This window comes from Platichthys flesus, chromosome 10 (genome assembly GCF_949316205.1).
Source record: "Platichthys flesus chromosome 10, fPlaFle2.1, whole genome shotgun sequence".
NCBI lineage: Eukaryota > Metazoa > Chordata > Actinopteri > Pleuronectiformes > Pleuronectidae > Platichthys > Platichthys flesus.
In genome coordinates this window covers 16,286,317-16,311,034 of record NC_084954.1, presented here as the reverse complement: position 1 = coordinate 16,311,034, position 24,718 = coordinate 16,286,317, and the positions used below count along the sequence as shown (strand labels likewise).

Genomic DNA, 24,718 nt, shown 5'->3' with positions numbered 1-24,718 from the left:
CTGAAGAAACCCCTTGGGCATCAGATCATTTTTACCTTTCACTGAAGGTTTCTTGGAAAAAAACAACAACTTTGAGATTAAAAAGGTTTATTGTCACATTAAATGTGCTATAAATAGATATTTTACACATAGATAATTGCTTTGACAGGACCATGTACAGATTCAAGACATCAGACTCAACTAAAAAAAGAACCACACAAACATAAATATAGCCACGTCTCTGATGCATATGTTGCTTGAAATTCACCTTTAAAGTCAGTCAGCAAGACTCAGGTATCGGATCACTCTGTCTGGCAGAGGTAAACTTGTGAGAGAGTTCAGCCTGTCTCTCCCCATTTGGGTCCGAATCTTTAATCTGCAGAGGTGCAGCAGCGGACGAGGAGACACTGCAGAAAAAAAAAAAAAGGATGAAGACGAATATGTCACCTGCTATTTGAACGCCACATGAACTGTAAGAGGAAGGCTGTGATGTTTGCATAAAGAAAGAGGAAGAGATTGATCTGATCTGATACTCACATGACTTCCTCTTCACAGCCAGCCATTCCTCTCGGCTGTCCAGTAGGTCAGTGAGCCTGCTGCACAGCTGAACCTGACCAACATGCTCCAGCAGCAAATCTATGATGGGTCCGGCCCATTTACACATAGCTGGTGTCGAGATCCACTCACAGAACTGAAGAAGAGAAAAACAACTGATTAATCACTTTCAGAACACACACGGTTCAGTATTGCGAGCTGCATGACACCATTTGCTTATTTTTCACACCTGTCTTGCTCTTTCTGTTCTCTCGCAACAATTAAACGGAGGCATATTGTCATTCTGTAAAACATATCCGTTGCTGCCAACAGTTCTTAGGTGGGATTCTCCTGTAGCCGGGTGAGGGGCACTGCCGTAGGTGCAGGTAAAACAAGGGAGGGCCTGGCAGCCATTGTCCAAGAGGCATTTGAGCAGAGGCAGATTGTTCATGCAGAGTGCGATAACAGCAGGGAAGGTGGTAGCATAAGATGGGAGCCTGGCGTTGAGGTCGGCCCCTCTGTCCAGCAGCAAAGACACGGTGCTGACACAGCCCTGACGGACGGCCATCAGCAGAGGACTCAGTGGGTCAAGGCTCACGCTGGCGCCGGCGTTCAGCAGCGCCTCTGCTGTCTTGCTACCTCCGTTGGCAATAGCGAAGTAGAGGGCTGTTGCACGTCCGTCAGCATACTGGGTGGAGTGACTGGGGGCCAGTGTGGCGTTTACATCCGCACCTGTCTTCAGAAGCACAGCTGCCACAGTATGTCTGTTGTGCTCGGCGGCTAGGTGGAGGGGACTGATCCAACTGTGCCGCAGCCTGGCTCGACTCGTCACTGACACCAGCAGGGACACAATCCTGAGCACAAAAGTGAGAATGTTAATAAAAACACCTAAATACTTAAGGATTTTCCACAACTAGTTTTTAAAATAGTGTAGCCTACACCATAACACAAACCTTGTAGCTTCGATTCAAATGTTACTCTTTGACTTGTGTTTTTCTTTTAACTCAACTTACTCGGGGTGTCCATACTGAGCAGCTACATGCAGAGGCAGCAGTCCAGAATTAGTGGGTTTGTTGGCGTCTGCGTTTTTAGTCAAGAGCACTGCTACGATTTCCTTGTGTCCGTTTTTACTGGCCTCGTGCAGGGCTGTGACGCCATCACACGTCTGCATGTTCACATCTGCACCTAGAGAGAAGCATTCATCCTTTTACAACCTTTCAACAGGGGTCAGGGATGTGAAAAAAGTGGGATTATTTCAGTGGAAAAGAAGAACCTTTTCCAATTAGGTAACACAGTGCCCTCATCTGTCCTTGCTGAGCTGCTACAGTGAGCGGTGTGATGCTGTAGGTGTTGGGAGGATTGATTGCAGCCCCAGCTCTTATTAGTATCTCACAGATCTCTGTGTTGTTCCTGGATACGGCCTCGTGGAGGGCGGTCCAGCCCTGACCACACCGCTGGTTCACAGTGGCCCCGTAAGTCAGAATGAGGCTCACCATGTCCACGCTCTCCAACTCACAGGCTACAGAGGCAAACAAGACACAGGGTCGTTTCTACCAATATCATGGCAGACTTTTTTTCTAAATACTCCTGTTGTGTACAATTAGTTTCACAGCTGTACCTTTATACAAAGGGGTCTCTTTGTTCTTGCTGCTGATGTCGGGGTCAGCGCCCGCCTCCAGAAGGCACCGCACACATGACAAATGTTCACAGGACACGGCGAGCAGCAGGGCCGTCTGCTCTTGTAAGGTGCGTTTGTCTACTGAGGCTGGATGAACTGGAACAAAAACAAAATACAGCACATATTAGACAAAGCAGGAAAGTGACTTACGTAGCATTTTGAGAAAGTGCAAACAAACCTCCTACATTGTGACAGTAAGAGCAAATCAGGGGGGTGGATCCAGGGGGGAACTGGCCCCATCTGATATCTGACTGGCCTCCGAAGTGCCCCTGCCTTGTCAGTAGTCTTTTTAATAATAAATTAGTCACTTACTGACAATACAAATTTGAAAATACGTTTCAAATTTCGATTTTCTAAGCTCCTTAGAAAAACATTTGTGCTGAACAAGGAGCAATCTTCAAAATATGTATGGCTGCTGATTTAATAATTCCTAGATTATGCCACTGTGTAAGTGGGGGGGGGGGGGGGGGGTATGATTCTTTCAGTGTCCTACCCCTCAGTAGGGTCTTCAGACACCCAGCCTGTCCACAGTAGGCAGCATCATGCATAGGTATCCAGCCATCTTTGTTCTCCCTCAGCAGGCAGTGAGGGGCGGATGATGCCAGGTCCTGAACGACCTCCACGTCCCCTCTCCTGATGGCACAGACCACCGGGTCAACATCCCTTGAAAGAAGAGATGGGGAAATTAAAACAGTTCAATGCAACTGAGTGTATTTCATAAACACAATGTGAGGGATGGTGTCTATGGAGATGCTTTTCTTGATGTTTTGGGTTTTATTTAATCAAAAATGAGCAGGATGTAATTATTAGAATAATCAGGAACACGTCAACACAGACACACACACACACATACACACGTACACACACACGCACACGCACGCACCAGCAGCCCACAACAAAGGAAGAGACTCACTCCGGCTCTGGCGACGCGTGGCTCTGACTGTCTCCTCTCCCTCCGTCTGCTCGCTCACGCGGCCGCACATTATTACATTTCCCTCCAGCGTTACGGAACTGACTTAAGTATTCAGAATAGCAGAATTTCGTCATTACGGTGTCGGTGGTTCCCGCACAGCGCGGCGGTGCCCAGCGGAGCAGCGTGCGGCACGGGGCTGCTCGGGGCTCAGCTGTGCGCCCTCGGATTATTTTGGGACTGTTGTTGTCAGTGACGGCTGCATCCTTATATGTCATGAGACTCGGACCTCCAGAGATAAGGCCAGCAGCGCCGAACAGCCCTGGAGAGATAGTGTGTGGGCTGAGCCGAGATGTCTGTCTTTGTCGTATGGAGCCTTAATTGACTGGTTTCCAAAAGAGACAACCAGGAATTAAAACGCAGTTATCCTACTGGGGGATTTGGACGAATAAACACAATGCGAGAGAACAACATATTGCAAGGGCTATAATGGCTGCTTTAGGTCACTTGAACGCATCACAGGGACTTTTTTTTTAATCAAGAAACCCCTTAGCTCCAAGAACTGTAAGCAGGGCCGTAACCAGGGTTTAATAAGTACTGGGGTTAAATTCCCCCACTGCCCACCCTTCTAAGAAATGTTTTAATTAGCCAATAAAAATGTTGGTATAACTTATTGAACACCCATTTTCAAAATGTTCTTATATATGTGTATAACATATTTGTAAAATATTGGCTATGCCCATCCAGGCTACTGTGGTTAAGTTTCCTCACTGCCACCGTCACATGATATCTTTGTCTGACCATCAAAATAAAAAAAATGATCTATCAATAATTTCTTTGATTTAATTTCATCATTCAACAATTAGCCTATGGGGAATTTTTTCCCCTAAGCAAATATCTTGAGGTGGTTAAAATAAGATAAATGTATTTTTCACTGATAAAATGTTGGCTTTTCTTTGTGTCAAATTTAAATGTCTGTTCCTACGCAAAGTAGCTTAACATGTAACTACCCCTCTAGTCTCTTTCCAACTAAGTCTCCTAAAAAACTTCAGCCAATGAAGAAATATCGTCCTAGTGTCTTAATTTCATCTCGCTTGAACTGTTGTCCCGATAGAGTTCTCAGTGGTACTGCGCTGTTTCGGTTGTTTCAGAAAAACGTGCATCAATAAGGACGAAACTTATTCAGCGTATCGATGGAAGGCTCTGTCTGTTTCCATAAACAGTACGTATCTAACATTGAGCCTTAATGAGCCTTAACTCTGACACACATCCTCATGTATAGATAAATTAAACAGAGTAAGAACATTTGATATACTGCTGACCTTGTAAAAGTTGTCCTCAATGGGAGCTGCAGCTATCACTGCAACATCTGATTTGTGTGTTAAGAGTGGAGATGATAAAATATTTTTAAATACTAAGTTTCTACAGCCAAAACCCAATGTGATCAACTGATGTCTTTCGTGGGCTTTCAAAATAAACCCTTCACAGCATTTCACTGCAACATAAAACCTGATTTGGCTGCGTTCTGCCTGGCATAACGGAAAGAACACAGAGATTCCTGTCTCTTTAAGGCACAGGAGCAGATCACCAGACACTGGTTAGTGCCGGCGAAGTCACATGGGCTCAATGACACAATTATCTATGTTCATGACCTCCAGGCATGCAGAGCTCAAAAGCTTCATTTATCTAACATTATTAGATGCCAAACAATCCATGCCGCTCTGCCAGTTTGTCGGTATAGATCACATTCAGTGAACTGCAGATTCTCCTCCAGATTGTGATTGACACACTAAGTGCCAACCTGTGGCTTTTAAACCGGAAATTTAAGCAGCTGCAGCAAATCTGTCTTGTACATGAATTCATTTCAATGGTACAGGAATAGACAGTAATAGCCACTGCAGGCAACGGGTGTTTTTTTGGATTGGTTGTTTTCTTTGTGTGTTTATTATTTGTAAAGTTAGAGAAATCGTACCACAACCATAACTCGTCCCACATTTGTCGACATTAAATAGACAATAACAATGGAATTTTATTTTATTTTATTTTACCTCTAGTAACGATGTTAATCCCTCCCCATGATATTTTAGAACCTTGTGCAAACAATTAATTAATACATTTATATATCAGAGAGCCTGTGACCAAATCATTACATTACCAGCGACTGCTTAATGTAATTGTTGTGCATTTGACAGTAACCTCTTGAAACTTGAAACTTAAAGGGGACATATTATGCCCATTTTACTACAGTTGATATGGCTCCTTGGGGTCTTAATGAAATGTCTGTAACATTTTTTAGTCAAAATACCACAAGGATCATTTAAAACAGCACCCTTTTTACCCTGTCTAAAACAGCCCTCCTCAGATTGACCTGCTTTGAGTTGTTTTGACTATTTATAAGGGAGAGCGGGGTAATGTGGGACATCGGGTGATATGAAACAACCCCTATATCTAGGCAACGAAACACATTTGTGGTCATGTGACTATTATGTTTAAAAGCCCCTCCCATTCCCTCCTTGGAATGAAGGATAAGTTGGTGCAGGTAGTGTGGTAAGTATGTTTTTTCACAAAAATGTGTTTTTTGCATGTTAAAGTAAATTTTCTTGCTTTGAACTCAATAAATTGCTGTGTCAAAACAAATTGATTCAGGTAGAAACAATTATATCATACATGTTGATGAACTTCCAACATATAAAACCATGTGATTGATGCTAGCTGAAGATTAGCCTGAATTGGTAAGAGATGTTGTTTTTCTAAAATTGTGGCTTCGGGGTAAAGTGAGACAAATGCTGTGGGGTAAAGTGGGACAGTGTCTCACTTTACCCAACCATGAAGCAAAAGATAAGTTTAGTCTTGAACATATTGTAGTGTTATATGACATTATATATGTTTTATTTTTAATGTCATAAACATTGTAGAAAAGCCATCATGCCAAGAAACTACACCAGGAAGACAACCTGGGGCGAAACACCCCTCGCAGAGATGGAGAGTGCAGCCGCTGAGGTTATGCAAGGAAAGAAGTCCTTAAGAAAAGCTGGAAGGGATAGAAATATTGACAAGACAACCCTCAAAAGATTTATAAAGAAAAAAGAGAAAGGGAAAATAAAATCAGTAGCCTGGGGTGCAGTGGCTGAGGTAAAGAGAATATTCACAGATGAGATGGAGGAGGACCTTGCCAAACACTTGAAAAAACTAGCTGACCAGTTCCATGGCCTTGCTCCAGTTAAGTGCCGTGAACTGAATTTGAATACACAGAGAAAAACAATATCCCTGTCCCTGCCAATTGGACAGAGAAACAATGTGCAGGTAAGCTAGGGTGTGCAAGAGATCACATGAATCATAATAATCATAAATGTGCTTAATTGACCAATCTCCATGATTCTGTTACTAGTCCGATATTAGTGGTTGTCAATCTAGCTGTCGGGATTTTAACTATGGTAGTTTTAAAGTGGAAAAAGTAAGTGGACCACTTTACCCCGTATATGGGGTAAAGTGGGACACAAGACCACTTTTTTAAAAACAATTATATTTCCACTGCCCTTTGTACTGTAGACATTCTGAACATTTCCATTGCTAGAAAACATCCTGAATTAATGGGGAATTTGTAAATTTTACTGATATATCAGTTTAGCTCGCCTAGAGGGGAGCAAATGTAAAAAATGTCCCACATTACCCCGCTCTCCCCTACCTGCTGCTTCAACCGGGGCGACACACACACACAGAAACTACGACTCGGGCTAGCCTCCGAGAGCATTGTTTCTCCACACCGGACCTGAAATTGGATCTCTCCCCCCACCTCCCAGTCCGATGCTTCCCGGTTGGGGTGCCCAATATCCCTGCAATACTGCTGTAAATACGTGCACAAGCAACCATTCCAGAAAGTGCTGCAACTTTAAACAGAAACTAGCACCAAGCTAGCGTTAGCTCGCTGCTGCTACCTGTAAACCATCTAACTGGCTGCAGCGGCAGAGACATGGTCCCCTCACTGGCCCGTCCGGCAGCTCCCCACAAATAGCTGTTTTCTATTTATACCTGCTGCTTCAACCGGGGCGACACACACACACACAGAAGCTAGCGTTAGCTCGCTGCTGCTACCCGTAAACAAACACCGACATGTCCCCTGAACAAAAACACCGACACGTCCAACAGACGCGAGCCGCTGACATGGAGCCAGCAGCCCGAGGACATTACCCAGCGAGCCCGAGCTGAGGAGGGGGCCTCTCACCCTGCTCCCCGGCTGGTTAGCGTCCCAGCTTCTCAGCCCCGAGCTGAGGAGGGGGCTGTGGCTCGTAACTTAGCCCGACCGCCGGCTCTGCTTCTCGGCCAGACCTCCGCCTCTCTCCCCGCTCCCCGGCTGGTTTGCTTCCCCCCTTGGCTAGCTTCCCAGCTAACACCCGCCACCCCGAGCTGAGGAGGGGGCTGTGGCTCGTAATTTACCCCGGCCTCCTCCTCCTCCGCCAGATCTCTGCCTCCGGGGGGGGGGGGGGGGGGGGGGGACTGTGACGTCAATTCTGGTAGTAATCCCATTCAATACACTCTAGCGTATCGTTTCTGACATAGAGGAACCACAACAAATCGCTGGAGTTGTTTTTTTCCAGAGCTTTTGGGACGCTAGACATGCCAGATACCCAAATTAACGTGTAGAAGCACTACAAAATTGGAATTTTCATAATATGTCCCCTTTAATATGTTTAGTCTAAATCCTCACATCAATACACAAATCCAAAAATGTTATTCAAATTCTTAAGGAAATTTGTTTTTACAAAATATAATGTGATCCAGTACAGCTTTATAAAATATTTTTGAACTTTCACTTTTCCTCACCTGAGAAAGTTGACTGATGTGTTGGCTGCGGTCAGTCTTTCTTTCATATCATTGTTTAGTCTCTGGTACAGAGACGTGGATCTGCTGAGTGCAATCATCACAGGAGAAGATCTGCTGTCCAGCCTGAGGAACCCAACATCCAACGGTGAGCTGCCGTGCAGGGATGAGGCTGGTGATCCAGAAGTTAAAGGAATAAAAAAAACAAAGTTAGAACGACAATAGCTGCAACTGTAAAAACAGGTTCAGTTTTGATGTGTAAATCCCTAGCACAAAAGATAATAAATTCAACATAAGCAGCATAATACACACATGCTTTGGAGTCATACTGTATGAGTTCAAGACCAAGCCAATTTGAAAGAGTTAAAACCTGCACCAGCCAACATCAGAGAGCAGCAGCTCCGACCATGAGCACAGATGCCTTTTAAGGGCATGTTCAACTGTGTTTGGTTGAACTTGATTCTGCTGCTCCAGAGGCAACACTGATGTAAAGTTGTGTGTAGTGTTACAGTGAGTTTAATTCAAAGTAACACAGCTGCAGTTACACTTTATTTGCTCAACCTTGATACTGAAGTTTATGCACAACAAAATGTACTATATTTTGTTATGTGGACACACACAAACACACACACAAAAACACACACACACACACACACACACACACACACACAAATACTCAGTGTCTGGTTGACTTCAGAAGACCACATTGATTACATTGCCTAATCCTGACCTAAAACCTTAACCTAAACCTTTAATGGCTTATATTATGTGGACTTGATTTTTGTCTCCATGAAGAAGCCTGATGTGACTCTATAGAGATTAAGGTCTCCATGACATTAGTTATTCCTGGAGAACACTCATGCTGCTGTCTCGAAAAGTATCTTTAAAGCTTCAGACTCACCGTGTGACGATGTGTCTGCTTCTCATCCACAGATGCTTCTTTACAGATGCTGTTGATCCACCTCTATGACAACATCAGGTCTTACTGTGACATGGAGAAGTGGGACAGTGGGCTTTAAAGCGAGACAAAACAAAGACAGCGGATTTATGTTTCACAATCACTTCTTTGGAAATGTTTGTGAAAAATACTTCCTCCATTTAAGAACGGGTCCTTCAGCATTTCTACGTACAGGTGGAGGAACTATACTCTGAGGCTGTTTCCACACTTCTGTGGACTCCCCACATTTGACACACACTTTTATCACAAGTAATGCTAAAAGGTCAGCAAGCTCTTGTCAAGGTGCTGGGATAAGCATTTTTCATGGCAAGAATGACATGGCTGTAACCAATACTGTTAAAGTCGGCTCTGTACCATGGAACTGCATTAGTAAGTCCTGTCAATCATATCTGCCTTATAACTACAAAAGCTATGCAGTAAAACCTGTTGTACCATGATAAGTCATGCCAAATTATCTGTAGTGAAAATCAGTTCATTAATTCATCCTTTCGTTATCCCTTCCATTTAATCGGATTGCGGGGGTTAACCCTAACCCAAACAAGTATTTACACATATATTCACACCTATGGTCAATTTCAACCTAACCCCAATCTGTATGTCAAATCAAATCAAAGTTTATTGTCACATGTGTCTTTGGACTGTGGAAGGAAGCCAGACTTCCTTGTTTAACAGCCACCATGTACACTGATGTATTTGCAGAAAAAAGTCTCCAACTTCTCTCTGGTTACATCATGTCTGATTTGCATGCACATGCAAGGTCTTATGACCTCACAACTAGTGGGGAAACCGATCATTCTTCAATATGGAACTTACACAAGTGTGATGTGCAAACTTGAAACTTCCAGAGCACGCACTCTTTCATTGAAAACAGTGTCCAATTTTAAACTATCATTAATGAGCAACATTTGCACATTCATACATTTCATTCAGTTTTGGTCAAATTCAGTTTTATTATCTTTATATGTATGGTGTGGATAAGCTGTCATCTTATACTCAATAAAAAACGCTGTATCATTGCTGAAGCCTCAGATTGTGGTTTGAACACAGTCTGTATCAGTTGGGATGCTCCACATCATTGGTTCTTTATATATTCAACTCCACTTCCTCAAAGTGAAATGAATAATGGGACTGAGGTCTTCCCTCGGACCTCGGGGACTCTCGCTGTGTTCCCGGGGATCAGGACGGAGTGGGACCTCCTCTTCCTCCTCTTCCTCCTCTTCCTCCTCCTCTTCCTCTTCTTCCTCCTCAGCATCTCAATTCCATGACGCTCATTCATTCTTCTGAGCTCAGGACCGCCACCCCGGCAGTTGCCATGACGACGGCAGAAAACGATCCTGGCGCATTCTCCGTTGTCTCCGCGCTGGTTACCAGGCAACCGCCACACAAATCCAGGATAACATCCGGGAAACAGACGTCGGTCCTCGAGGACGTGGACAAACTGCAGGACCTGTGTCCTCATCAGGATTCCCTGGACAGTAAATCCACTTAAACAAAAGAAAACATGGAGGCCTCTTCACTTCCTTTCTTAGACAACAGAGATCCTCGTTTGAAACTCAAGGTGGAAAACAGAATACGAAACGTGTTTGTGACACAGACGGACGACACCAGGTATGGCCGCTGTTCTGCTGCTGAACATTTGTCTGTCTCTGTAAAACCCATTCATACATGTGCTGACATTGTTACTGACAGTGATGTCCCCCCCAGACATGTGGAGGAGAAAGATGTCAACCCCATTCCTGTTGTAACACAGGTAAGACGGGTGTAATAAGGATAAAATCGATTATTGTCAACCTGCACAAAATACAGCAAATCAAGCCGTGTTTAATGAATTTAAGATCAATTTAGCTCACAGTATACAATAATAATAATAACAATAACATAAAATAAAACGTTATTGATACAGCCCAGTTCATACGTACAAAGTATGAAACACAAAGTGCTTTACAAAATAGCAATGTCGTTTTTTCAATAAAACAAAACAGGAAAACACAATTTGATGTAAATAGAAGGTTAAGATAAAATTGGACAGGATAAAAAACTAACGTTTTGCAGTATATAGGATAAAACTCAAAAACCAGTAGGTTTAATAATATTTATTTTCTTAATATATATTATTTTTTTAGTTACATTTTATCATATTATTGGGGAAATGTTTTCCATATATTTGTTTCTTTTGTGATTTATCACTTTATCCTGCTTTTATTTAATAATCATCTCTGTCTTCTCTCCCACTTCCCCCCTTTTATTTTTATTTAAAAAGTCCAACCTAAATTAGGTTTTCATGCTCATTTTACTACAGTGGAAGAGTGTCAGTGTAAAATATGGTTGTGTTTTATTTGTAGGTTCCCGGCCGAGTCCTTGAGGCAGGAGTGAACACTTTGCAAAAGACGGTGGTTCTGAAGAAACAGGCTGAGTTGGACGAGGTGAACGCGCTGCTTGCACTCAAACGGCAAGAGTTCAGGACGAGCGTGGAGGCTTTGTCACAGAGGAAGTCTGAACTGGACATAAAACTCCAGGAGGTGAGCTGAAACCTTAATGTGTGCTCCTCAACCTACTTGAGGTTCAGAGGAAATATCACTCCCTGATCCTACCTGACAACAAAACAACACTGATCTGATACTGGTGCCCTCTCGGATTTGTAATTCCACACAGACCAAAGAAAGGGCAATGAAGTTTGAGAGGTTTGTGGCTGAAAATGAAGTGAAGCGATGCAGATCGCTGAAGAAGTATGAAGCTGCGCGGGAGCAGAACATTTTGAAGCAGAGAGAAATAGAGGATCTAACGAAGCAGCTGAAACAACTTCGCACCAGGTGAGAACTTCAAACCAAGCATCGATGCGGGGATATTTCTCATTAGGTCCATTGTGGTTTTTAACCTCTTATCATGTCTCAATTCACAGACAGCAAGTTTTAAAAGAGAGAACAACAAAATACAAAATCTATGAGGACTACTTGATGAAAACACTAGAATATCTTCCCAGCAGTAAGTTCAAAACTGAATTTGATTGCTCTTTGTCTGTAATATAAATATTCAAATTATATAAACATGGACGCTCTACTTACGCTCTACTTCCTTCCACCATTTAGAAATGAAGCCAAATATTCCACATATGAATGGAGTGAGAATCTGTTCAGTAGGGGGATGGATCATGACATTTGTCCCATTTTTACGGCTTCAAATAACTTACTTAAACAAGCATATAGGAAAGAATTGCTCTTGGACATACATCGATGTGATTAGAAGAAAGGCCATTTTATTTGACGTTGAATGACTTTTTTAGTTGGTCCATGTCTCATCCACTAACATGGAGGAGGCTAGATGAAAGACCTATACATGATCCAGATGCTTTGGGGAGCTGTCCTGTCATCCATCTTTATGCACATTCTAAGTCGAATGCTTACATGAACTTGTACCATTAATCCCAATGAGTAAATGAAATTGTGAGAGTACCTCTGTCATGCGCAATCTTTTCCAGCTTACGTCGATAATGGGTCTGAATCTTTGGTTATGCCCATTATTCGACGACACGAGACTCTGTCGGTCACCAACCAGCAGCTGATGCTCCATCTGGGGCGGCTGGAGGAGGAAGTGGAGGAGGGCCAGCGACGACTGCACACCATGGAGCAGGAGCACGGCATAAAGAAACTGGTCAGAAGAATACATTAAGATTTTCCAGCGCAGCATTTCTTCGATTCACGATGCCTGAGCAATATTTCCGTGGCTGTTGCAGATGGCCAACAAGGAACTGTCTGAACTCCAGACTGAGTTAGAAATGCTTAAAGAGAAGAACGAGCAGGCAGAGGTGAACCTGCTGATGGTGCAAGGCCTGTCCACAGAGAAGGTACCCCCTCAGGATTATGAGCTGAGATCAACCTCAGGTAATTTACTTACAGAAGTTTCAGATGGATATATTGATAAATGTTCATTATCTCTCAGGTTGAGGAAGTGGGAAGCTTACTTATGGCCGTCCACAACCTTGCAGAGCAATGTTATCTACCAACATATGGACCTCTGGAGAACATGAATGAACCGACAAAGATGGACATGGTGAAGGTAATGTACTCAGATTTACATTTTGATCAACCACTGTTTATTCACCAGACTTTGAGTTACAAAGACTTTGTTTTCAGGAGTACATTCTGGACAAGGCGGACACGGAGAGGAGAGCGAGGAGACTGATGGAGTCTGGGTCTGCGATGACGAGCAGGGCGGCTTTGACAGACAAAAGAGAGAGGGCTTCAATGAAAAGCTTTGGCAGTAGAACACAAATCAAAAGTTCAAGTAAAGTCAGTAGAAAGAGCCAGAATGTTGATGCAGAATCTTGACAACAGAAATTTGCTGACTGTGAAAGTAGGTTTTTGACCAAGCGTCCGACAAAAAATAGTTACATTATCACCCAAGAAAACAAGTTCTGGAAATAAAGAATATATTTTTTCAACATTTAGGAGTGATTTGAAGATTGACTCTAAAAGTTAAATGTTAGAAACGCTTGATATTTTGAAAAGAAGGTGATCAAATGTATCATAACTTTGTAAATTTGTACTACTGCTGCATCTCAAGAGTAAAGTAATCACAATGAAAGGATGACAACTAGTCAATAAAAAAAGAGTTCTTACAGACAAGTTCTCAAGAATGATTTTATTCAATAAACTTTGGATTGAATCATATTGAAACAGTTGATACAGAACTTTCCTTTGAATCTCCCAAAAATATTTTGAAAAATTCAGGAAACAGACAAACAAAGGATAAGAAAATAATTTGAATTTAAAAAGGGACATTCTAAACTAAGAAGAGTAAGGATTCTTTGTAATATTCAGATTTGTATTTGTTGAGTAGAGGACAAATGTAGTGTAGCAGAAATATTCTGATGTTATAATAGTGTGCTCCATGTTGTCAAACACTGCTGCAAATACAAGTCGTGTAACAGCTTTGTAGTGCAGACCGTGATCATTAACTATGTTGCAATGTTGTTTCTCCTTTAGACAACACACTTAAAGTAACATACCATGTTAAACATTACTTATTAGAAGTTTATTTTCCATGCAATTTGCATTCCTGAAGATTATGTAGTAATGTGGGTTTGCCGGTTCTGGGTCCACATTCCAGAAAAGATTTTGCTTAGTGTGTATCTCCTGTGTCAATAGCATGTTGGGTCTGTTTAAGGAGTATCTTTAGTTTTAGGTAAAGACCCCTCTCATAGGCTGCCTTAATGCATGCCATCACAAAATCCACTCATTGAGGAGAAAAGTGAAAAGTACCTTAAGTAATCAGGTATCATTCAATAGCAGACAAAGGAAAAAGGGAACATATCTAGTGCAGTTATTTTCCCCACCTCTAATGCTTATCTGCCTTTTTGATTTCGGTAAAATAAAAGACCAATCGGGCTTCCACAATGACCTGCGAAATGGACAAGGGCAGATATACTGGGCTCTGACTGTCACTACCATTAACTAAAAGGCCCAGACATTATGGAGAGCCGGGGATGGAAGAACATGGGCCGAAAAAAATCATAATTGAGTCAAAGAAAATGGAGCTGTGAAAAGGCACTGTAATAGTCTGTTATCCCTGTGAATGCAGCCAAACAAGAGATGTGGCGAGGCATTTTTGAAATGGATGTAGTTCCGTTACCTGCATGTCTCAATCTAGTTAAGGTTACATAACGTTACTTATTACTTAACGTTACTTTACTCTTCATCTCCCTCTCATTTTCATCGACAGAGATGGGGCGCGAGGAGAGGGAGGAGATACCCTAGAATAAGAGCTGCCTTAGCACCACTATTGACCGACATGTACAAAAATCTGTACTGATATGTGTAATTTCATTATAAACAAAAAAACACTTGGATCAATATGCTTATTCAAACAGGAAGTGCCATCTACTGATTTGTCATGAAACAGGAAGTATTTTTTACCTCCACTGTGCATTGTCCAATAAGCAACACATTTCCCCAAAATGTACGGTTGTTTATAAAGTAAGAAAGGATAAAGGAAAATAATGATTTGTGGTCATTAAAAACAAGATATCTTATGAAAACGTAGAATATTAAATGATAAAATACATTTATTTCAAAGATATAGCACAAAACACCCATGCATGACATAACACAAACAAATGATTACGACATTTTTTTACCCATGTTGTGCATTAGAAGGGTAGGATTAGATACACAATTTTTTTTTTTCCAAACATTTTTAATAAGAATTAATTGGGGAATACCTGAAATACTGAATGATGAAATTCATTTAGTGCGAAGATATAGAAAATAAAAACTGAGCCAGGTCACATTTGACCCATGTTGTGTTTCAAAGTGAAAAGGGCTGAAAGAATCAAACTTGTTTGAGACTTCAAAGGATTCATTAAGCCAAGAGGTCCTTCAGTTGGCTAATGTCCCAGGGTCAGTGATTATATATCCCTATGATGTCTTAGACTGTTGCAAAGATGAAAGATTGATACGATCTGAAGACAAGAGACAAGAAAATGTCTCTGACCTGACCAGCCAATATTTTAGGCTGTATGTTGTGATAGTGACAGCACCACCTACTGCCAAAACAAGGTAAGCCACGTTTTACAACTCTAATTCCATAATTTGTCCATGGTCACATTTGTTTGTACATAATACACACAATGTTCTTCGTGATTACATCCTTCTGCATTATAAAACCGATGTTTAGGTCAGGTTTCAGGTTATTAACGAGATGTTTCATCGTTATGAGTGTGAAGGGCGTTGAATAAATACGGTACTGTCGCTTTAACACCAGCACGTGGTACATGCAAACATCCGGTCTTTGAGGAAAATGGAAATAAAAATGTAACAACGTGTTGACACATTCTTTGACGTGCGGAGACTTGACAAACCCGATTTTCTGCCGCCGTCTCCATGTTGTGGAAATGCGAAGGTGCGTGCCTGTTCCTCTTCTCCACGGTCTGAGGCTGGTGCCCGTGTCTCCCTGCTGCTTTCAGGCTGTCAGCTCAGCGTCTGTTTAACGGCAGATGGAGGTTGGAAGTCTCGTCTCGCACAGAGAGGACATCTCCTCCATGTTCCCACATCAAATACCCGGGGCCAAGTACAAAGTAGGTGGGCTGTTGTACTGCAGTGGCCAAATGTACACATCGCTCTGTATTAACCCCACGCGCTGTGCTTTGTCAGGATCTGAGCAGCCAGTTCTCCTCTGTGAGGAAAGTACGTGGTGATGGAAACTGCTTCTACCGGGCCTTCTGCTTCTCTCACATGGAGTCAGTCCTGCATAACGCCCGAGCTTTGCAGAGGTCAGTAATGATCAGTACTGACATCTGCAATAAACAAACCGGTGTCGATGAAATGCTGCAGTATACGTGTGAGTGATAATGGGTTTTAATTTCAGATTCAAGGACAAAATAATTCAAAGCGGTGAAGTGTTGTCCTCTGCAGGATTTGATGAGAGCCGCTTCAAACAACACCTGGACACAGTAAAGAACTCCTTACTATCACACAATGTAGTTATCTGGTAGTTGAGCTGCAATTTCTAATAAGACACTGGACTGTCTTTATGAAAAGAAGTGATCATTATACTCAGTCCAAAACAACAAATGTACAGTTGTGGATTAACTATTCAAATTAGAAATGATTGTATGTCAGGTTAATGGACACAGTGAGGTAAAAAGAAAACATCGGGGACGGATGCTTTTCGCTTTGTGGCCCTTAGACCTTCATGATTCCAGTTTGGGGCCCTAAAGGCAGTAAAGTCAATAACTATAATTTGACTAGAATACCACATTTATAGTTGTGTGTTCATTGAGGTGAAGTAAACACATGTTATTGTTTAGGCAAGTGTTTTTGTCAGCTACAAAGAACAATGTTTCCAGACACTATATTTAGATGGTCAAACTAATATTATACTTCAACATCTTTTAATGCCATTGCAAATCTTTTTGAATGAACCATGTATACACAAATCAAACATAGCACCATTTAATGAAAACTGGCCAAGCAGTGGAAAATCTTTGTCTGTGTGAACTGGTTCAGGACAACAAATTGGAAAGAATGGGGGGGACTTGTTTAAGCGGCTCTGCCAAGTAGTGACACTGCACAGATTGGATTCATATTTTGAAAGCTTCAGTTTTTAATCAACTGAATAAACCCTAACATGAATTGCACCTTACTGCAAATAGTATTGACAGTATGCCTCTAGACTTGGATCTTAAAAAGGTGCAGGTAATTAGAACAGTTGTTCCATCCCCCTTTTGTGGTACTGGGAACATCCTCTTTTGTCCAAACTCATTACCCGATTGGTTCTGTTCCCTTGAAGGTGGTGGACGTGGTGGAGCAGTGCCAGGCTGACGAGCAGGACTACGCCTTGCTGAGGCTCTTCAATGAGCAGATCACCTCTGACCACGTGGTGCAGTATCTCAGGCTGCTCACCTCGGCACACCTGCAGAGCAACGCACAGTTCTTCTCCAACTTTGTGGAGGCGCCCAATCTACACGCATACTGTCGTCAGGTTAGTAAAGTGCTGCTGCAATCTGGTGAAGAAACGGGTTGCCGTTGGAGCAGGCCCGCTGACTTCTTTGTTCCCTTCATGCAGGAAGTGGAGGTGATGGGGATGGAGTGCGATCACGTGGACATTCTGGCTCTCTCTGAGGCTCTGGACATTTGCACACATATCGTCTCTGTGGACGGTGACGAGCAGCAGTTGGCTCACCACATGATTCCAGAGGGTGCTGAGCCCTCCCTGCACCTCCTCTACCAAACATCGCACTACAACATTCTCTACCCGCGACCTCACCACTGACCAGCGATACGTCAACCCTGCACAGCTCAGGAACTCGAACTTTGGTTGAATACATCCCAGCAGCGCTTTAAGACACTTGTGAAAACGAATTTTTATAAAATCTTGCAGCGTACAGAGAATCAACAACATCTGGAAATACAATTATTGCACATTGTGCATGTTAAAAATTTCATTTATCTATTAAGCATTGTAAGTGTTTCGAAGATGGCATTTTTTTTTTTAAATACAAATTTTTTATTACATATCACTGCTGCTCCTGCTGCTCCTGCTGCTGTTGCTGCTCCTGCTGCTCCTGCTGTTGCTGCTGCCTCTGCTGCTGCCTCTTTTCCTTCCTCTTTTCTTTCCTCAGCTCTTTCCTCTGCTTCTTTTTCCCTTGCTGTGGTGGACCAGCTTTTTTTAAGTCGTCTTCCTTCTGCTGTATTGACACCTTGGTCAGGGCGCTTTCCAACCCGGCACGAGGCAGGTTGGGCAGGGCGAGTTTTCCCATCTGAGTCGGGTACCTGGTCTTGACCAGGTTCTTGAACACAGGCTGGGATCTCAAATGCTTCAAATGCTTTTTCATGCTCTTGACCATCTTCTGCTGCTCTCTGTCACCATCCTCGTCCTTTGATCCGCCTGTGAACAAACATGGCACCTTCAGCTGTTTGTATTTGAACACCTTTCCAATGGTTGTCACAGATATGGTTATGCTGGTCTTACCGAGTAAAAGATCATCATCCAGGTCCACCTCCAGGGCCTCTGCTGCTTTTGTGAACCAGGAGTTGTGTTGCTTCTCTCTGCCGTTGTGGAACTCAATCTTCTCTATGCTCCTGGCCAAGTTTACTCGTTCCTGCGGTGGGACACACTCAACAGTTAACATTCAGAAAGAATTGCTTTAACGGGACATATATACAGGACCTAATACCAGTGGAGCTCACTTTGATTGCTTCCATGCATTTGCTCTCTATGGGGAACATTGGAAGGTCCTCGTCCTTCCCTAGAGTATTATAAATCTTTCTGAAGTTCAACACGTCGTCTGGGCCGATTACCAGCAAACTGAGACCCTCTTTAGTCGCTCTCGCTGTTCTGCCACTCCGATGGACATAAGTCTCAGATGTCCTGGGAACCTGAAGTACAGGGGAGAGCATTCCAATTATGGTATTAGTAGTAGTATTCTTAAAAGCAGAACTAGAATTACTGTACTGCAGCTGGTTGCCTCCTGGCAACCAGTGCAGTTTCCATGTACATTTTCCTACATATTTATTTTCCAGATCCATTTAATGTCACTGTGACTTTTGACCACAGAAATGTTATCACCTGATCTGAAAATTGTAGTCCGAGTGATCAAAAGTTGAAGAAATTACCTCAAGCACTCTCGAGAATTCAAAAGGGCAAAAACATGTTATTTAAAAAAAAATCTATTTAGGTCATCCTTGAGTCCTAGTGAGTATTTGTACAAAATGAGAATGTTCACAGGACTGAGTCAAATTCAAGGAACCTGGAATTCTGGACAATCGAAATGAAAAACATACCTGGTAGTGGATCACATGTTGAACATTGGGGATATCCAGTCCTCTTGCAGCTACATCAGTGGTCAGCAGAACGCAACTGTGAATCAAGTCACATCAGCTCAGTAAAGCAGGAGATTTATGGAGCTCAGTGTTGTTTTCTTGTTGGTTTTGGTTTTCTCACTTATTTGGAGATTTTTTTTTTATTTCCTACCCCTCCCTGCTACTGCATTGAACAAACATTGGAGGTACAATTTATATAAAACATTATTAAACAATTTAACTAGATTGAGTTTAAGTGAAAGTGACTAGCTTCGATACGACTTTAACAAGGTATGTGTATTTTTTGTCAACAGCATATGTTCAGACATGATTGACGGTCAATGTGTGCTCTAGTAGTTCCTCCCCCCTCCATCTGTAGGAGTGAATAAAATCCCTGTGTGAAGCTGCCTGTTCTGCGTTTAAAAATCTGTTGATTGAGCATTGCGGGGGGGGGGGGGGGGGGGGGGGGGGGGATTCCTGGAACAGCCTGTTTAACCAGATCCGCTCCAAAATGTTTTTTGCCTGGCTTATACCCCCCTACTCGCAAAAATTCCATGGAAAGCAGTTTTGTAGGTTTTTAGTAATCTTGCCGACAGTAAGACGGACAACATTTACAACATCAATTCCAAGGTGGAGATAAATAAGCATTATGATGCAACTCATCAGTCAGGTGCAGTTTAAACTCTTAAGCGTCTTTCTGCAGTAAACAAGTTACTCTATTTCACCATGGGCACAATTACTGGATCAAGTCAACCCGAAGCAAACAAGTTCAGACGGCTAGTGCAGGTGTGTGCGACACTTACTTCTCCCTCTCGGCAAACCGCTCCAGGTTTTTCAGCCGTTGTTTCTGGTGCATGTTGGCGTGAAGAGGCAGTGGATCAAATTCTAAGATCACCAGCAGGGAGTTCAGTCTCTTGATACAGTCTATGCTGTTGGCGAACACCATGGTGCGCCCAGGGAACTGCAGCAAGAAGTAATACAGGTAGAAGTCCTTCTCCTCTTTCTGGCAGTGGATCCGCGTCTCGGTCAGCGTCTCCACCGTCGCCTCCTTCCTGGTGAGGTCGATGATTTTGGGTTTGGACTTGATCCCCACTTTCTCCATGAGAACTTCCAGCTTGCCCCTCTGGTCCATATTCTTCCTCTTCTTCTTCTGCAGGAGGCGGGTGGGCAGGCTGTGAGCCATGGTCAATGTGGCAGAGAACACAAAGGTTTGCCTCGTGGGGTTGAAGTGCACGGTGTTCAGCATCTCCAGCAGATTCTCCAGCTCTGCAAAGTGGCCTCTTTCCACCATACGATCGGCTTCGTCTATGACCAGGCACCTGCAGAATAACACAACCCCACATGTGTTACATCAATACCCGCACTTTTGCCATTCCTCTCATCTTTCAATTTTTTTTTTCTGAGATCAGAATAAAACTGCCTATGTCTAATCTAGTCACAAGTATTCTTGAATGCAGTAAAGGTCACTACCAGATGCACATGCGATTAAACCTGACTGGTCAGCAGTATAGCTTTTAACAAATAAATACAGAGCTGCCACGGTCCTACTTGGGCCAGGCTAAATTCTGGAACACAGTGAAATTCAATAAAAACTGAGTCACCGCCTGTGGTCTCTGTTTAACTTTCAGAAAACATTTCACTGCTGCTGTTGGTCTGTAGTTTGAAGATCATTGCTTCAGAAGCCGTCCTGCAAATAGCAATGTGCATGAAGTCTAGTCTACACCAGGTCTATTTTGTGCCACCACTGCGAATGTTAGAAAAGGATCAGCTCCTTTTAAGCCAACTTGTGGCCCAACATATAACAAAGTGTATAACAAAATGTTATCCTTTAGTGACATCCTGCAAAGTAACCTGTATTTAGAAATGTGGCCTCTTATAAGCGTTTTTAAATTAAAGTTCACCTGCTTTGTCAAAAACAATCATCCCTACTCTGAGTCCAGTTCTCGTTATTAAATGGAAGTTTCATCTCTCAACAGATGCAACGTTTTTGCTCATAGTAGCAACTGTCAGGTTTCAGTATACATTAAGTTCGCAACCTTATTATATAAAGTCTCCTGATATAAAATGGAGATAATTCGATACCATTTTCCCTTCCAGATACCGGTACCTGGACTTTGTGTAGCCGATGATACCGAGTACCGATCTGATACCAGTGCATTAAAAAAGATAACTTATTTAATCCGTAGCTGTATGTTACTATCCATATGTGGAAGTGATGATTACCATCATTGTTGTATGGCCTGGCTCAGGTTAAACCCTTAAACATACAGATGTTAATGACATAGAAATTCAGTTCACATCCCTGTTTTACTTGTGGGACTTTCAACAGTGAAATATTTCCAAATTGCACATTTTAGCCATCTCTCCCAAATGCTTCACCACCGGAAATCACTTCTTCTTTGATGCTAAAAAAAACTGCCAAGTGATTTCCGGCTAAAGAAATTCACTGTTTTATGAGGGTTAAACAAATATACTTTAAACTCCGGTATCAGATCTGTAGAGAGATCTGCTGATCCCCAACCCGGGCATTTTGGAGGTATCTGAGGCCTGTCTGATGCCGACATCGGCATCTGACATCTCTACATGTTGTGATTTGGTGCCATACAAATATGAAGGAACGTCTTGAACAAGCCATCATCTCTCTAAAACCAAGTTGCCCCTGATTCAACCCTTCTTGGACACTTTGCCACTGTGTTACTAACACCAGTCATCTGTCCACAGCTAATAAATGAAAAAGAAACAAAGGTGTGACTGGGACTTACTTGAGCTGTCTGAGGTTCAGCAGATGTGGATGTTTCTCTTTGATCAAGTCCCACAGACGTCCTGGAGTCGCAATAACAATCTCCGGCCGGCGTTTTAACATCCTCCTCTGTTTCTGTTGTGCCATTCCACCCACAATTATCGCCGTCTTGATATCTGCAATCCAGTAACACATTGAGTTTAGATTCACATAACTGTTTAAGGGGATGAAGACCCTGATATGTTGCTAGGTAAAGTAACTCACCAGTAAATTTAGCGACCGCATCAATGTGGTGTTTGACCTGAACAGCCAGCTCCCTGGTGGGAGTGAGCACCAGTCCAAGCAGAGGCTGATTCCGACCCCCTGCAGGTTTTTCTTCAGCTTCTTCGTCCAAGTCAAACTCTGCATCTTCGATCACTTTCACACATCCCAGTGTCTGATCCTCATCCTCATCACCGTCATCCTCCTCACCGCCATCCACCTCACCGTCATCTGAGTCGCCGTCATCTGAGTCGCCGTCATCTGAGTCACCTTGGTCCTGATCTGAGACAACTTCGTCCTCTTCTTCCTCAGCCTCCATGTTGTCCTCCTCTGTTTCGGACTCAGCATCATTTTCGGACTTTAGGCTTGGTAAATACAAACTCTCCACCTGTGGGGCTGGCTCACTAGTGCTCTCAGCAGGTTCATCTGAGCCCTTTCGCCACTCCAGGATGGCGTGGATCATGGGAATACCAAAAGCCAGCGTCTTGCCACTTCCTGCAATGACAGTGCTCACATTAACTTCACGTGTGGAATGAATTATTTTGGAACAAAAAGCTTGGTCGTAAACGTGATCTTACCCGTCTCCGCTGCCCCCAGTACATCCATACGATCCCTGATGGCCGAGGGCAGTGCCAGGGCTTGAATCGGCGTGGGCGAGCCAAATCCAAGGCTGCTCAGCGCCTTCAGCACGGGGGAAGGAACAAACAAATCCTTCCACGCTCCCACATCAGCCTTTTGGTCCTCAGAGCCAGAATTGGCGATATTTGTCCAGTTTCTGTTTTTCTTTTTAGTCAGGTTGGTCACTTTTTTTTGCGAGGGTTTTTCTATTTCCGGGGCCTGAAGTTCTGGAGGGGCCTCCAGATTGGTCTGTTTCTCTACATCCTCTTCTATCGGCTGTTTCTGTATCTTATTCTTCTTTTTCTTGCTCTTCTTTGCTTGGACATTTCGTTGAGGGTCTTCTTTAGCTGTATCTTCTTCTGGTCCTCCCTCCGCGTTTGCAGCTCCATCCTTCTGTGTCTCCTCTGTCGAAATGACATCTTCAGGGACTGATTCTTCTGCAGCTTGTTTCTTATTCTTATTCTTATTTGTCACTTTCTTTTTGGGTGGTTCAGTTGGTTCCTCTCCCTCTATGCCCTCCACACCGGGACCCCCTTCCCCTCCTCCCTGCTCCCCTCCCTCGCTGGCCTTTCTTTTCTTCGCTTTAGCCTTCGCCTTCGCCTTCCTCTTCATCTTCTTCTCCTCCTTCTTCCTCAGCTCTCTCGCTTCTGTGGCCGCAGCCTTGTCGGAGTCCACCAGACTGTAACTAGCCAGCTCCTCGAAACACACCAGTCCCTCCAGGCCCTCCTCGGAGAAGATGCTGGGGTCGAGCTGCACAGCTGACCAGCTGCCTTTCACATGGATGCTCCGCTTCTTTTTCTTCGCCAGCCCGGACGACACACCCCTGCTTTTCGGCCTCATCTTATTCGACTTCATTTTCTACAAATAAAGATAAAACAGACAAGTTAAATGTGGAACTAGGCGGCGCACGTGTGTCTCCTACCAGTCACTTCCCGCTGGCAGTTACCGAGCCACTACGTGCCAGGAGGTTTATCTACTAAATGTCCCTCGTAAAGAAACGAACAACATAAATCAGAGGTTACAATCTAAACGACAACTATCAACACTACCAGTTGAAACGTACCTTGACTCTCTGCGCCTCCTCAGAACATCCGAATGCGATCACAACTGTTTACAACCACGCACGACACGAGGGCGCAGCCATGAGAGTGATGGTCACGTGGTTTGAAAAAACTTTATTGGTCGAACCAACAGGGACAGAGCAGCTCAAGTTGCTTCTCAGCATCAACAGTGTGCCTGGGCCATAACAAACATATATGTATATGCAAAATATAATTTACATCAATATTGTATATTATAGAAAGTGTTTTAATATATTGCTATGATAAATTGAGGTGTGAAACTAAATAGGTTTTAATGTTCTACCTCAGACTTGTTTATGAAGTATTTGTCATTCTCTGCCATAGAGATGAGTTTAAAATATAAAGCAGCAATAATAATGCAACATTTATCATGATAAAATAAATTAATTTAATTTAAACACATCAGGAAGCCTGCTATTTTACCAGGGCTTACATCAGATTTTTTTCAGGCAAATAAATTGGCTTTTGAGGGCTTTAACATGCTCAGATTCTTACCAAAATTTGCAGAAAATTTGAAAGTGGTGAAAATGTGCACCTCCTGCGAAGAAGTTCTCTTTGCCCACAAAAATATGTAATCATATGATATAACGATATAAAGTTTAAAGATGTCTGTAAACACGTGGGACTAGAAGAACAAAAGGAAACATGGGAGCAGTGAGATGAAATAATTTTTTATACAATGCAACAGCCCATTAGCTCAAGTGGTAACAAATACCTGGTTGCAACGTAAAACCGCTATAAAAATGACAAGTCATTTATTAGTAAAATACTGTGGAGATCTCATTTATGTACCGTGTACCCTTCATTTAGTATGGGCAATACAAACATTTTGAATGTGTGTG

At 42.9% G+C, this 24,718-nt stretch overlaps 4 protein-coding genes across 6 annotated transcripts; 2 read left to right on the top strand and 2 right to left on the bottom strand.

The window, feature by feature from the left end:
* Nucleotides 1-70: 70 nt before the first annotated feature.
* On the bottom strand, nt 71-8,070 carry LOC133962395 (ankyrin repeat and SOCS box protein 2-like). 2 transcript variants are annotated; one of them, XM_062397993.1, is made up of 8 exons: nt 7,923-8,070; nt 2,685-2,854; nt 2,132-2,287; nt 1,787-2,032; nt 1,527-1,698; nt 764-1,367; nt 517-670; nt 71-386 (listed from the first exon to the last, which is right to left on the bottom strand). In XM_062397993.1, exons 1-8 carry the CDS (start codon nt 8,018-8,020, stop codon nt 256-258), a joined length of 1,731 nt encoding a protein of 576 aa, XP_062253977.1. In that variant the 5' UTR covers nt 8,021-8,070; the 3' UTR covers nt 71-255. The 2 variants fall into 2 exon arrangements, with proteins under 2 accessions (XP_062253977.1, XP_062253976.1); XM_062397992.1 differs by lacking the exon at nt 7,923-8,070 and adding an exon at nt 3,105-4,552.
* A 2,132-nt stretch (nt 8,071-10,202) lies between these two features.
* si:ch1073-416d2.4 (coiled-coil domain-containing protein 42 homolog) lies at nt 10,203-13,462 on the top strand. Its single transcript, XM_062397767.1, has 9 exons — nt 10,203-10,485; nt 10,582-10,627; nt 11,220-11,396; nt 11,530-11,687; nt 11,777-11,859; nt 12,353-12,525; nt 12,608-12,718; nt 12,814-12,930; nt 13,008-13,462. The coding sequence occupies exons 1-9, from the start codon at nt 10,379-10,381 to the stop codon at nt 13,200-13,202; spliced, it is 1,167 nt and encodes a 388-aa protein (XP_062253751.1). The 5' UTR covers nt 10,203-10,378; the 3' UTR covers nt 13,203-13,462.
* Nucleotides 13,463-15,646: 2,184 nt separating this feature from the next.
* On the top strand, nt 15,647-17,800 carry LOC133961948 (ubiquitin thioesterase OTUB2-like). The gene is made up of 5 exons (XM_062397363.1): nt 15,647-15,949; nt 16,026-16,144; nt 16,240-16,324; nt 17,164-17,355; nt 17,440-17,800. Exons 1-5 carry the CDS (start codon nt 15,869-15,871, stop codon nt 17,644-17,646), a joined length of 684 nt encoding a protein of 227 aa, XP_062253347.1. The 5' UTR covers nt 15,647-15,868; the 3' UTR covers nt 17,647-17,800.
* ddx24 (DEAD (Asp-Glu-Ala-Asp) box helicase 24) lies at nt 17,720-24,620 on the bottom strand. 2 transcript variants are annotated; one of them, XM_062397359.1, is made up of 9 exons: nt 23,858-24,620; nt 22,755-23,652; nt 22,180-22,671; nt 21,938-22,091; nt 19,979-20,494; nt 19,158-19,233; nt 18,564-18,752; nt 18,346-18,475; nt 17,720-18,261 (listed from the first exon to the last, which is right to left on the bottom strand). In XM_062397359.1, exons 2-9 carry the CDS (start codon nt 23,647-23,649, stop codon nt 17,891-17,893), a joined length of 2,823 nt encoding a protein of 940 aa, XP_062253343.1. In that variant the 5' UTR covers nt 23,650-23,652; nt 23,858-24,620; the 3' UTR covers nt 17,720-17,890. The 2 variants fall into 2 exon arrangements, with proteins under 2 accessions (XP_062253343.1, XP_062253342.1); XM_062397358.1 differs by having other exon boundaries at nt 17,720-18,475.
* Nucleotides 24,621-24,718: the final 98 nt, after the last annotated feature.